Source organism: Arachis hypogaea, chromosome 5, assembly GCF_003086295.3.
Source record: "Arachis hypogaea cultivar Tifrunner chromosome 5, arahy.Tifrunner.gnm2.J5K5, whole genome shotgun sequence".
Classification (NCBI taxonomy): domain Eukaryota; kingdom Viridiplantae; phylum Streptophyta; class Magnoliopsida; order Fabales; family Fabaceae; genus Arachis; species Arachis hypogaea.
In genome coordinates, this window is record NC_092040.1 from 94,003,703 (window position 1) to 94,018,714 (window position 15,012).

The 15,012-nt window shown below is 37.8% G+C and overlaps 1 protein-coding gene across 3 annotated transcripts in view; it reads left to right on the forward strand.

Annotated features, from left to right (window-relative positions):
• The first annotated feature begins 257 nt into the window (after positions 1–257).
• Positions 258–15,012, forward strand: part of LOC112801996 (probable oxidosqualene cyclase) — a 30,939-nt gene continuing 16,184 nt past the window's right edge. For all 3 annotated transcript variants that reach the window (XM_025844966.3, XM_072237466.1, XM_025844967.3), the window contains exons 1-3: positions 258–564; positions 1,853–2,050; positions 4,130–4,219. In XM_025844966.3, the coding sequence (XP_025700751.1) occupies positions 361–564; positions 1,853–2,050; positions 4,130–4,219 (492 nt within the window). In that variant the 5' untranslated portion in view covers positions 258–360. The remainder of the gene's footprint in view (positions 565–1,852; positions 2,051–4,129; positions 4,220–15,012) is intronic.

Genomic DNA, 15,012 nt, shown 5'->3' on the forward strand with positions numbered 1-15,012 from the left:
AATTGAGAACAATTTTACTAGTTTAACACGGTTTTATTTATAAAAATACTCTTAAGCTTAAAATCCTTATTAAAAAATTAAAATATCATATATTTAACAAAATATATTTATTACCTTGACTATTTTACATTTGTTATCAATAATCACACACTAATTACCATAATTATAATGATCCGTTGGATAGGTATGTTAACTATTTATGGATGGTTGCATGACCTTCTTTAGAGCTCATGAGAAGCATCGTGAAGGTGCCTGCATGGTATAATTACACCCTGAGTGTGTAGTTACGTATACGTATGACCTAATTACTATATAATAATATTGGAGGTAGCATTAATTAAGAGATCAAAGAAGATAATAATGTGGAAGCTGAAGGTTTCAGAGAGGAAAGAGGAGAAGGAGTGGGTTAGAAGCATGAACAAGCATCTTGGAAGACAGTTTTGGGAGTTTGATCCACACCTTGGAACCCACCAACACCATCTTCAACTTCAACAACTTCGCCAACACTTCACCGATAACCGCTTCCAATCTAACCATTCCTCTGATCTCTTAATGAGATTTCAGGTCCATAATTACATAATTCTTTTTCTCTTTCATTTTTATTGTGATTTCTTTCTTAATTAAGTTTATATCTACCTATCTCATAATAAATTAATAATTATATTATATATACACTAAAATTAATTACTAAAATTATTCATAGTATATTTATGCATAAATATATTTATTATTTAATTTATTTTTAATATATATATATTAATTATAACGTATACCTTATACTAGTAAAAAATTTTAATAATTAATTTTAGTGTATAAATAATATTTTTATAAATTAATTAATTCTGTTAAGTAACTAATAATAATTAAATATGTGATTGATTGAGACCTAAATAAAGAATTTTGGCTTTTTAATTACTAGTTTTCAATCTAAATTTTAAGAATGAAAAAGTATTTTATGATATTTTTTTAAGAAGATATTCTTTTAGTCAAAATCGAATTAACAAAATGACATGCGGACATAAAAAATTAATTATTATATATTTTGTTTATATATATATATATTATTAAATTTATTATTACTGTATATTTTATATTTTAATATATATTTTATATGAATAACTGATTTGGTGTTAATTTCTATATGTACATAATATTGTTATATAATTAATAACTATATTTTCACTCTTTCTCCTTTTCATAAAAAAAAAATAAAAAAGATGCTTATTAATTAATTATTTGATTTCCTTTTTCTTAATATGGTAAATACATCATGTTGATTACAAAATTTGCTAGTCATGCATTTTTTAATATATAAATACATCATGTTGATTACATATGTAACATTGTATTTTTTTAATATATAAATAATAAAGGTGGAAACTCAGGTGCACTCGATTTCACGTGAAGTTGATACTGGAAAGTTGTTAGATAATTTGATTGATTTGACTAAATTTTAATCTAACATTCTCAGATATCAACTCCACGTGAAATCGACTTCACCTAAGTTTTCACCATAAATAAATGTATTTCTGGCAGAACGTATTATATTAGACCTTAATCACGAAAAAATCTTATTATATATGCGATAAATGGTAAAATTTGCAGGTTACATATTAAATTCATATTTATCATCAAATTTCACTACTAATTTTAATTTTTGTCTCAAATATACAAGTAAAATCTAAAATATCATTAAAGAAGCTATCAGCTATGTAAGTTCTTTTAACACCCTAAGCGAATAATCTTTTTGAGTTATATACTTATATATATTGTTCTTCAATTTAATCATTTTTAACAAAATTGCTGAAGCTGATGATTTAATTTTATCTATGTTTAATTTGCATATATATAGTTCGCGAGGGAAAAAGGGTTAAAGATGAATAACAACAACGTGAATAAGATTGAGAAGGTTGAAAGTGAAGAAGAAATAAAAGAGGAAGTAGTGAGAAAGACACTAAAAAGTGCATTGAGATCTTTGTCGACTCTGCAAACTGAGGATGGTTTCTGGCCTGGTGACTATGGTGGTCCTTTGTTCCTTTTACCCGGTTTGGTATGTAATTATTATCATTAATTAACTAATTAACATCTAATTAATTATAAATAATCTCTTCTTTTTTAGTAAAATTATATAAAAACCTAATTACAAATTTACTAAAATTATAAAGATTAAAAGAGTAATTACATCTATATAATATTAACCTGTATAATATTTTCTTATTTTTTGCTGGAAGTGTTTTTGTTTTATTTCTTGGTTGATGTTGGTGAGTTTGGAATCTAATTGGGTAGATTCTTGGTTGATTGGAGATGAATAAGACATTTTTTTTCCGAGGTAAGAACCTCTATTAACAAATTCATCACTTTAATTTCTAAAACCATCAATTTAATGTCTCCGAAATTATATAACTTGTAGTTTATTTTGGGAGTTAACAAAGATCAAATTATATATCTTTTGATTTTAAATTTTTTTTTAGTAAAATTAAATTAATATAAAAAATATGAATGATTTTATTTTTAACAATCAGTTTAGAATGTTAATGAATTATTATTGTTTTGTTAATTTCTCGTGTTAAATAGTACTTTAGTATAGTACGTAATATTTGTTTATTGTGTATGTGTTACTATGACATGTCACATCATATTATTAATCATTACATGACATATCAAGAAAGGTGGATATTCTAATAAAGATATTATAATTCTCTTCATGTGATTTTTTTTTTAAGTCTTGGATAATAGATTTTAGGATTAAATTTTAATATGTTATAAAAGTGTTATTTTTATTTAAAGTATGACTAAATCAATAAATTATATTTTTATACAAAGAATCTTTATAAAAAAATATTTTTCACACCTTCATTTGAGCAGCTCAAAAAACATGTTCAACGAAAATGATACAATAAATTAACAAACAACACTTAATCTGTTCCTTTTCTATATTGTTTGTGTATAAAAATATAAGACAATAAATATACATTCTTTTTAAATTAGTTAATGGTCCCCGTCTTATCTTATCATTCGTACATGGATTATATAAATTCTTAATTTATTATAAACTGGGTTGTTAATGAAGATGTATACGAGTGATTTTATGACTTAATATATGTTCTTTAGATAAATCGTGCTTTTTTACAAGTTTAATCTAATTTGTTATTAACGAGTAAGGACAGATAAATAGTTTCACGATTTGCTATAATTAAAAGAATTATGTAATTTTTAGCCTTCAAAAATTAGTTAGGGAAAAAGAATTTATGAAGATACTCTGTAAATTTAATCATGTTTTTAAAGTTAAAATTATAATATAGATTTGTATACTAATAAATATTATATTTATTTATTTTTATTATATTTATATATTAAAATTATTTTAAATATTAAAATTAATTTCATCAAAAAATAATATTTTTTGAAGCATGTAATTGTTAGAAATTATTTTTATTTTAATTTACTAAACATAATTACGGCAACTTTTGAAAAATTATACCAAATCGAAATGCACTTGGTAAGAGTAATAAAAATAATTACTTTATTTTTAATATAAGTAAATAGTTAAATTAAGCTTTAAAAATTATTTATTTTTTAAATTAATTTTTAAAAAAATTTAATTAAATTTATTTTTTAAAAATTTTAAGTTAATCATGTTAGTTCTTCTGTCATTTTTGTTGTTAATAGTGTTAGAATTTGCAGATGTAACATGTTAAATAATATCGTAACACATACCTAATAGTCTTAATTGGTGAATAACATGATAAGTTTATAAAATTAAATTAAATCAATATTAAATTAAGAAATTCTAATGTCTCAAGATCTCCTTAATTAGATTTTTATTTGATATAATTTTATGAACTAATTATGTTAATAATTAAAACTCCTAAACATATATTGTGGTGTCATTTAATATGTCATATTAGTAAACTTTGATACTGTCAATAAAAAAATGACAAAAAAACCAATGTGAATAACTTAAAATTTTTGAAGGATAATTTTGACTAAAAAAAATTCGAACACTAATTTAAAAAATAAATAATTTTTTAAAAACGACTATTTATTTTTTGTTAATATATTTAGATATTTAATACATTGATAGTATATTTAAAGTATAAAAAAAATTAATTTTTGAATGATGTGGTAGGTGATTGGATTATGGGTAACTGGAGCTATTAATGCTATCTTCTCGCCTGAGCATAAGCAAGAGATCCGGCGTTATTTGTTCAATCACCAGGTATTTCTATATATTACTGCTTTTCTTCTATATATCTAATTATCTATCTCGTTTAAAAGTTTGATATAAAAATTAACTGCATATAAATACATTGAATTTTGATTATATAAAAATTTAAGGAATATATGTTTACCATTCTGAAAATTGGAAGTGATTTAATTTCAAATCAAATTATTTTGTTGGAAATTAAACAAAAAATAAAAAATTGTTTCACTTAGAAATATCATAGAAGCCATTATTTGTTATTTCATTTTTTTCATTTCAATTCTAAAATTTTTGTGTTCTGAACGTCTAAGATCACAGATATTTGAAAATAAAAAATATTATATATATTATCAAATATTAATATATATTTTGTGGACCGACATACCCAAACATTATTACGCTGTATTGTTATTAAATTTTTTGGATACATGATGTATGATGTACGGATACTGACACGAATACAGGATACGACACGATATGAAACACATCGATAAAGACGGATCCAGAAATGATATTATGGGAGGGCCAATAATATATATAATATTAAAAATTATGTAAAAAAAATTATATAATATAAAATATATTACAAAAATATACGGATAGAGAATATTGTTCATACCCTGACCCAATGCAAAGGCCCAGGTCCAACTAAAAGGCCTAATCTAAAGGATTAGAGCCCAGCTAAGTGCCGACCTTCACATAAGAAGTCGGTGTCAACCACGACTTGGTTTGAAGAGGTCGGATATGAGATTAGCCGGCAGATAAACACTCATTCAAATGAGTAACCGCCCCTAAAATCTCTCTAACCGCCTCATAAAGCCATATCTTAACCTCCCCAAGATAATAGGGACGGTTACCACCCTAAAGATACGGCACTACACCAACGGTGGTTATTGGCTCACCACTATAAATACACTGACACCCCTCAGGTATCTCTAAGTCCAATACTCTCTAGACCTGCTTACACCCTTGCTAACTTAGGCATTGGAGTGTCCTTGCAGGTACCACCCCCCATTCACACGCGAGCACAAGTCGGACGGAGCCTCCCGAGTTGCGGACCTACCCGGAGTTCTCCTCCATTATACACTTGGGCCGCCAAACGCCATTCGTCGTATTAATCTCCGGTTGCCTACCGTAACATTGGCGCCGTTGCCGGGGACCCGAGAGATCATCCCTCGATGGCAGATAGATCCCATGAAGAAGGCCATGTCGAAACAGATTCTGAGCAAGAGAATCTAGACATGGGCCATGACAATGAAGACACAGCCCAACATCAAGACAATGATCAACACAGAGAGGGTACCTCCGGAGTAAAGAATCCGAAGGTAAATTCCTCAGATGGGCGTGAATCAGAAAAGGGCGGACCAGCTCACGTAGCTGAACTAATGGGATTGGTCCATAGCCGCCTGGAGCAATTGGAACAAGAGCGGGAGAGGCAAAAGGAAACCGAAAGGTACCTTAAAGAAGAGATGGAACGGCGAAAAGAGTTAGAAAGAAAACTCTTGCAGCTAGAATCCTCCCTCAAGAACTCCCGCGATGAAGGAGAAGATCAACTCCCAGGCGGAGAAGACCCTTTCAGCGAGGACATAATGAGGGCAAAAGTTCCAAGGAACTTCAAAAGCCCTGATATGGACCTCTATGATGGAACTACGGATCCAAAGCATCATCTTAGCAACTTCAAAAGTCGGATGTATCTAGCTGACGCCTCCGACGCTACGAGATGCAAGGCTTTCCCGACCACTTTATCGAAAGCAGCGATGAAGTGGTTCGATAGCCTTCCCCCAAGATCCATCACTAGTTTTGAAGACCTCTCAAGGAAATTCTTGATGAGGTTCTCAATCCAAAAGGATAAGGTAAAACATGCACCGAGCCTCCTGGGAATAAAACAGGAGGTCGGAGAGTCTTTACGAGCCTATATGGAAAGGTTCAACAAGGCATGTTTAGAGATCCAAGACCTGCCCACAGAGGCAGTGATAATGGGGTTAGTCAACGGACTTAGAGAGGGCCCCTTCTCACAGTCCATATCTAAAAGACACCCCGTTTCTCTAAGTGATGTACAGGAAAGGGCCGAGAAGTACATCAACATGGAAGAAAATGCAAAGCTAAGAGACCTGAGTTCGCGGCCTGGACCCACTTTCTCCTCTAGAGAGAGAGAAAGGGAAGTCAAGAAGAAGGAAGAGCCCGGTCTCGAGAGGCCCAGGAAGTATCACTCTTATACTCCTCTAAAGACTTCTATAGTGGACGTATACAGAGAGATTTGCAACACTGAAAGGCTGCCACCCCCAAGACCTATTAAAAATAAAAAAGGGAGAAGTCGCAGCGAGTATTGCGAGTACCATAAAATATATGGTCACTCCACCAACGACTGTTACGACCTCAAAAATGTGATAGAAAAGCTGGCTAGAGAAGGTCGGCTTGACAGATATCTCATGGAGAGGTCGGACACCCATGGAAAGAGAAAGCGAGATGATATGGACAGGAGAGATCCTCCACCACAGACCCCTGAGAGACACATCCACATGATCTCAGGAGGATTTGCGGGAGGTGGAATCACCAAATCTTCTCGCAAAAGACATCTCAAAAGAGTCTATCAGGTCGGGGATGAGACACCCGACCTCCCCACTATATCATTCACAAAAGAGGATGGGCAAGGAGTAATTCCTGGGCACGATGATCCCGTGGTGATAACCATGATCCTGGCCAATGCCCATCTCCACAGAACCCTAGTAGACCAAGGAAGCTCGGCGGACATCCTTTTCAAGCCCGCCTTCGACAAGCTAGGGTTGGATGAAAAAGAGTTGAGAGCCTACCCCGACACCCTATATGGATTAGGGGATACGCCAATAAAACCACTGGGATTTTTACCCCTTCACACCACTTTTGGAAGAGGGGAAAAATCAAGGACTCTGAGTATAGACTTCATAGTCATCGACGAAGGGTCAGCCTACAATGCCTTAATCGGCAGGACTACCCTTAATCGCCTCGGAGCAGTGGTATCCACCCCCCACCTTTGCATGAAATTCCCGACTCCAAGAGGAATAGCAACGGTGAGGGGAGATCAAAAATTGGCGAGAAAGTGCTACAATGAAAGCCTAAATTTGAGAGGAAAGGGCAAAGAAGTCCACACCATAGAGCTAGGCGGCACAAGGACCAGAGAAGAACTACGACCCCAGCCGGGAGGAAAAACCGAGGAGATACAAGTCGGTGAGGAGGAAGGAAAAAACACCCACATAGGAGCCAACCTAGGGGAAACCCTAAAACAAAGGTTGGGTGAACTCCTAAGAGCTAATTCCGACCTCTTCGCATGGAAGGCTTCCGACATGCCCGGGATTGATCCCGAGCTCATGTCCCACAAACTCTCGGTTTACCCAGGGTCCCGACCTGTACAGCAAAGGAGACGCAAGCTCGGCCCAGAGAGGGCCTCCATAGTAGAAGAGCAAGTACAGGCGCTCCTGGAAGCCGGCTTTATTAGGGAGGTCAAATACCCAACATGGCTAGCCAATGTAGTACTAGTCAAAAAACAAAATGGTAAATGGAGAATGTGCGTCGACTATACCGACTTGAATAAGGCATGTCCTAAGGACCCTTATCCCTTACCGAGTATTGATACCCTGGTGGACTCCAGCTCAGGGTACCAATACCTATCATTCATGGACGCCTACTCGGGATATAACCAAATCCCGATGCATGAACCCGACCAGGAGAAAACATCGTTCATCACACCAAAAGCCAACTATTGCTACGTGGTCATGCCATTCGGACTGAAGAATGCAGGAGCCACGTACCAAAGGCTGATGAACAAAGTGTTTTCCCCCCATCTAGGGAGCTTAATGGAGGTATACGTCGACGACATGTTAGTAAAAACCAAGCAAGAAGTCGACCTCTTAACCGACCTCTCACAAGTCTTCAGCACTATAAGGTTGCATGGGATGAGACTAAATCCCGCAAAATGCGCCTTCGCAGTAGAAGCAGGGAAATTTCTAGGCTTCATGCTAACACAAAGAGGGATTGAGGCCAATCCCGACAAATGCAGAGCCATCCTAGAAATGAAAAGTCCGACTTGTTTGAGAGAGGTTCAACAACTCAATGGCCGACTTGCAGCCCTCTCCAGGTTTTTGGCAGGATCGGCACTAAAATCCCGTCCATTATTCTCCCTATTAAGGAAGGGATGCCAGTTTGAATGGACTCCGGAATGTGAGGAGGCGTTCCAAGAGTTCAAAAAATTCTTAAGCCAACCTCCTATATTAACTCGACCAATATCGGGGAAAGACCTCGTCCTATACCTATCCGTCGCAAACAGGGCTGTCTCATCAGCCCTGATCAGAGAAGACGAGGTCGGGCAACACCCGGTCTATTTCACCAGTAAGGTTCTACAAGGTCCTGAGCTAAGGTACCACAAACTAGAGAAGTTTGCTTACTCCTTAGTGATAGCCTCACGAAGGCTACGACCTTACTTCCAGGCTCACACAATAAGAGTCCGTACGAACCAGCCCATGAAGCAAATCCTTCAAAAGACGGATGTTGCAGGGAGAATGGTTCAATGGGCGATAGAGCTCTCCGAGTTTGATTTAAGATACGAAACTCGGACTGCAATTAAAGCCCAGTGCCTCGCCGACTTCATTGCAGAATACGCAGGTGAACAAGAGGAAAAACCGACTACATGGGAACTCTATGTAGACGGATCCTCCAACAAGACGGGGAGCGGCGCAGGCATAATATTGGTAGATGGAAAAGGAACCCAGATAGAGGTCTCCTTAAAATTTGAATTTCCGGCTTCAAACAATCAGGCAGAATATGAGGCCTTGATTGCCGGATTAAAGTTAGCAGAAGAAGTTGGCGCTGCAAAGGTGATGATCTACAGCGACTCACAAGTGGTGACTTCCCAAATAAGCGGAGAATATCAGGCGAAGGACCCCAATATGAAGAAATACTTGGAAAAAACCTTGGAACACCTTGGGCACTTTGCGGAAACCGAGGTTAAGCACATAACTCGGGATCTAAATAGCAGAGCTGACGCCCTGTCCAAGTTAGCAAGTACCAAACCCGGAGGGAACAACAGAAGCCTGATTCAAGAAACCCTTCAAGAGCCCTCGGTATCAAAAACAGAAGATGAACAAGAGGTACTTGAGGTAGTCGGCCTAAACCTCGGATGGATGAATCCCCTAGTCGAATACCTGAAATTCGACATCCTCCCCAAAGAGGAGAAAGAAGCCAAAAAGATCCGAAGGGAAGCACAACATTATACTTTGGTGAGAAATGTCCTTTACAAAAGAGGGATATCAACACCATTGCTGAAGTGCGTACCGACCTCAAGAACCACCGAGGTGTTAGAGGAAGTACATAGTGGGATCTGCGGAAACCATCTCGGAGCAAGGTCGCTGGCCAGGAAAGTAATCCGAGCAGGATTCTATTGGCCGACCTTGCAGAAAGATGCAACAGACTTTGTGAAAAAATGCCAGCCATGCCAGATGCATGCAAATTTCCACGTGGCTCCACCAGAAGAGCTCATCAGTATAACTTCCCCCTGGCCTTTCGCAAAATGGGGAATGGATTTGTTAGGTCCTTTTCCCCAAGCACCAGGGCAAGTCAAATACTTGATCGTGGGAATAGATTACTTCACAAAGTGGATAGAAGCAGAACCATTAGCCACTATCACCGCTCAAAGAAGTCGCAGGTTCCTCTACAAAAACATTATCACAAGGTATGGAATACCTTATTCCATCACCACAGACAATGGAACCCAATTCACCGACTCCACCTTTAGAAATCTGGTAGCCAGTATGAAAATCAAGCATCAATTCACCTCGGTAGAACACCCACAAGCCAATGGGCAAGCCGAGGCAGCTAACAAGGTCATACTGGCAGGTTTGAAGAAGAGATTACAGGAAGCAAAGGGAGCTTGGACTGAAGAGCTCCCTCAAGTGCTGTGGGCTTATAGGACAACCCCCCAATCCGCCACAGGAGAAACACCCTTCCGACTAGTTTACGGCGTAGAAGCCATGATTCCTATAGAAATCAGTGAGCAAAGCCCAAGGGTAATTCTCCATGATGAGGTCGGAAATGTACAAGGGCACAAAGAGGAGCTCGACTTGCTCCCCGAAGTCCGAGAAAATGCCCAGATAAGAGAAGCGGCACTAAAGCAAAGGATGACTACCAGATACAACAAGAAAGTCATTCGAAGAACATTTGCCTTAGATGACTTGGTCCTAATCAGAAACGACATTGGAGTCAACAAATCAGGAGATGGAAAGCTCGCCGCAAATTGGAAAGGGCCATACAAAATCAAGGAAGTGTTAGGGAAAGGTTATTATAAAGTAACCGACCTGGACGGCACTGAGTTACCCAGGTCGTGGCATGCTTGTAATATGAAAAGGTACTACAGTTAGAAGCGAACTCTACTCCCTGATGTACTCTTTTCCCAACTTCATGATTTTTTCCCAAAAAAGGGTTTTTTCTGGAGAGGGGTTTTTAACGAGGCATCATAGTAGAGGCTAAGGGAAAAATGCTGTCAAGACCCTTAGTAGCAAAAAGGTACCTTCCCAATCAATAAAGATCTTTTTTAATATCTCTCTTAATATCCTCCTTTATTTTTGTAAGTCTTTCTACGAAACGCGCCGACTTAAGCTCGACAAAGCGTGAAAATCCCATGAACCGACCTAACATGGTCGTCAGGATGAAACGACGAGGTACAAGTCGGCGTAAAGAGGTTATATGAGTTGATCGTATTAAACTCGGGAACAGTCCGACTCATAAGTCGAAGACAAAAACCCGAGTAGAAAAACTCGGATATATTCCGAGTAAATGAAAACGCATCACAAAAATAACCTAAGTCATAAAAACTCACTAAAGCAAAGTTGAGTATAAAGGATAACAAAAGAGATAGGAAAACCTGAAAAAGCTTAAAGGTTGCATATAAGCCTTCGAATGAAAAAGGCTCGAGAAAACAATGCAAGCTAAAGTTTTTTTTCCGAAAAGATCAAACATATCCAAAACAGAAAAGCATGAGCACGCATAAGGTAACTTAAAACCCTTATCCAAAAAAGGGCATTTATTTTGTTTAAAACCCTTATCCAAAAAATGGCACAGATAGGAATATTTTGTTTACGGCCTTAAAAGGCCAGAAGAAAATTGTTCACAACCACCAACAAATAAATAGAAGTTTAAAAAAAAAAAAAGGGGGGGGACCCACAGGCCGGGCCCCCATATAGCCATGAAATAGAAATCATTTTTTCACAGGAGTAGAGGAATCACCACCACCAGGAGGAGCACCATCAGGACCAGGAGGAGGAGCCGAAGAGGAAGTCGGGGTAAGGATTGAAGAACTCGGAGCATCTTTGGGACGAGGAGGAGACTCTATAATCCTCTGCCCCCGAGTCTTTAGGTCTGACTCGGAAACGACCTCGGGAGCAGGAGGATCAACAATGGCGCCATCGATAACCACTTTGTCAGGATGAAGTGGAGAAAGATCTAAGTCGGGAGCTATAACCCTGACCTGCTCCAAGAAAATTCTCCAAGACTCCTCGGCGCCCTCGGCGATAGAGTCCTCCAACTCAGTATAAGCATTCCGAGAGTTCAGCAAATCCTTCCTCACGGCAACAATATCTTGAAATAAACTGTGGTAGCTCTCTTGCGCCGTTTTCCTCAAATTTGCCTCCAAGGTGCATTGAGCCCGCAGCTTACTCTCCTCCTCCTTAAGGTGATCCCTCTCCTTCCTCAGTCTATCTCTCTCCTCCTTCAACTCTTTTTCATGTTTTTCATAAATAAGAAGCCTCCCCTCTAGCTCCTCAACCTTCGAGGACGCCCCCAAAGAGCTGAGGGGAGCCTTCTCAAAAATGTCCAAAAGTTTGCTACAAACACCCGCTGTCCTGAAACTCTCCTCAGCCATGGCGGTAAGGTGGTTTCGAACAGAAACATCATCCATACTTATAAAAGGATAGATGTTCTTTCGGACGAATGCCAAAGCATCCGCCTTAACCCCACCATCAAAAGAAGAAGAGCCAGACTCTGAAGTCTTGCGCTTCTTCTTCTCGGGCTCAGAGAGAGTTTGGGCAGAAGGGGGTGGTCGGGGCAAACTTGAGGAAGAAATAACAAGGGGTTGAGAGGGAGTACTCATGTTCTTAGGAGGAGGAGGAGGAGGAGGTGGAGAGATGACCGTCTTGGCCCTAAGCCGGGACTTCGCCTTAGCCTCCTGGACCCTCTGGTAGGCCTCCTGAGCATTCTTTTTTGCCATATCTACAAAAGAAACAACCCAGTTACAAGTCGGTAAAATACAAGTCGGCGGAAACAACTCGGAAATAAGAAATGCATGCGCTACCTATACAAGACTGAACAAAAGTCGACGTCCCCTGAAGGATTTTCCTCGTGTCCAAGTATGGGGCCCTCCCCCATGCTTCTCGGAAAAACCCCACAACTGCCGCCTCCACCTCGTCCAGGTCATCTGGACCAATCTTTTCGCAAGGGGAGGCCGGCAACCAGTAAAGGGGAAAGCGAGGGGAGGAATGCTCGTCCAGGAAAAAGGGGTGGTGACCCTCTACGGCTTGAACTTTGAAAAAGAAGTTTTTGAAGTCGTGGAAAGATTCGTCAAAAAGGGTGAAAATCCTCCGACCTTGAATGGCTCGGAAGGATACCCATTGTTGCTTGTTGTTTAGCCCACTGAAGGGCTTAGTCATATGAAAAAGAAAGAAAAAAAATCCTCAAAGAGGTCGGGAAGTCCAGAGTATGGCTTATAAACTGATAAATCTTCAAAAAACCCCAAGAATTGGGGTGAAGTTGAGTAGGGACAACTTTACAGTGATGCAAGACGGATATCTCGAAATCTGAGAAAGGAAGAAAAACACTCAAACGGGTGATCATACATTCATACATGAAGAAAAAATGAGGGGCCGCCTCATTGACTCTCCCAAAACAAACCCGGTCTTCAGGACCCGGGGTTATCAGTTCATATTTGGGCTCGTCCTCCTCCGAAGTACAGAGCCTATGATGAGTACGAAGGTGAGTGATGAACTCAGCGTCGACTAACGGTTCCTCCCCAAGGACCGTCACGTCAACCCACTGAGAAAGAACATCTACAGAAGCTATTTTTTATACAAAGAAAAGTGGCAGAAACCTACAAAAAGGGAAAAAGAAAAAGAAAATCAAAAAACACGGCCACTAAAGAAGAGAGATTCGAAACTAGAATCTATAGGTCAACCTATCTACTCGCAAAACAAAACATGCAAACATAAAGCATGACATGGAAAAAGCAAAACTAACCTTTATTCGAAAATGAAGGTTGGAGAAGAACAGAAATCTTCGAACGCAAGGATGCAGCACGAACAAGATAAGGAGAAGTTTGAAAGATTGCAGAAACGGAAAATGGAAAGAGAGGGAAAGTATTTATAAATAGACTAAGGGGCATAATGGTAAAAAACGAGGTAGTCATTAATGAGATTGCACCGTTACCAAAGTCCTCAAATCCCTAAATGATCCCTCAACGGACACGGCGCTTGAATTGACGTAACTGTCAGAAACTAAAGGTCGCGAAAATCACGTCGGTTTCCAAGACCCGTGTTCTTTCAAACAAGTCGGCTACGCACCCGAGTTGAATACTTGAACCCAAACTTTGAAAGATTTGGGCTCAAGTAGGGGCACTGTTCATACCCTGGCCCAATGCAAAGGCCCAGGTCCAACTAAAAGGCCTAATCTAAAGGATTAGAGCCCAGCTAAGTGCCAACCTTCACATAAGAAGTCGGTGTCAACCACGACTTGGTCTGAAGAGGTCGGATATGAGATTAGCTGGCAGATAAACACTCATTCAAATGAGTAACCGCCCCTAAAATCTCTCTAACCGCCTCATAAAGCCATATCTTAACCTCCCCAAGATAATAGGGACGGTTACCACCTTAAAGATACGGCACTACACCAACGGTGGTTATTGGCTCACCACTATAAATACACTGACACCCCTCAGGTATCTCTAAGTCCAATACTCTCTAGACCTGCTTACACCCTTGCTAACTTAGGCATCGGAGTGTCCTTGCAGGTACCACCCCCCATTCACACGCGAGCACAAGTCGGACGGAGCCTCCCGAGTTGCGGACCTACCCGGAGTTCTCCTCCATTATACACTTGGGCCGCCAAACGCCATTCGTCGTATTAATCTCCGGTTACCTACCGTAACAAATATATTTTAAAATAAAAAAATATGTGTATACTTTTTACTAACGAAGTGGTCGATTTTTCGTATCATAAAATTTATCGATAATAGAATTTGTGTCAAATTTTTCAGTAATTTTCTTTAAAATATAATTAAAAGACAATTAGTAAGAAATTCATCTTTTATTTTATTTCTAAGTTATTTTTCATAATATTCATAATTGAAAAGGATCACTTAATCGTAGCAGTTGAAACAGAGAGAATTAATACCAAATGAATAAAAAAAACAACCACAAGAAAAAAAATTTACTTTATGAGATTTGAAAATTTTTATTTAATTAAAAAATAATAATAATAATAATATCTTTTTCAAATTTTTTTAATATTGTTACTTACTTTTTAGATATTAAAAATCATTAATATTTAAATTAGACTGAACTTTTATTTATATTAGATTAAATACTAAATAATTTTTTAAAAAAATTAAATTATACACGATAACTTATTACTATTAAAAAAAGTTGGGGGCTGAGGCCGCCACTCACCCCCTTATGTCTGTCCCTGCTGACACCGAAACGCGAATTTTAAAATCTTATAGGAAATACATATACATATAAAATATAAAGTATTTTTTAGATAAACCGTAATGATATTTAATATTTTACTGATATTAA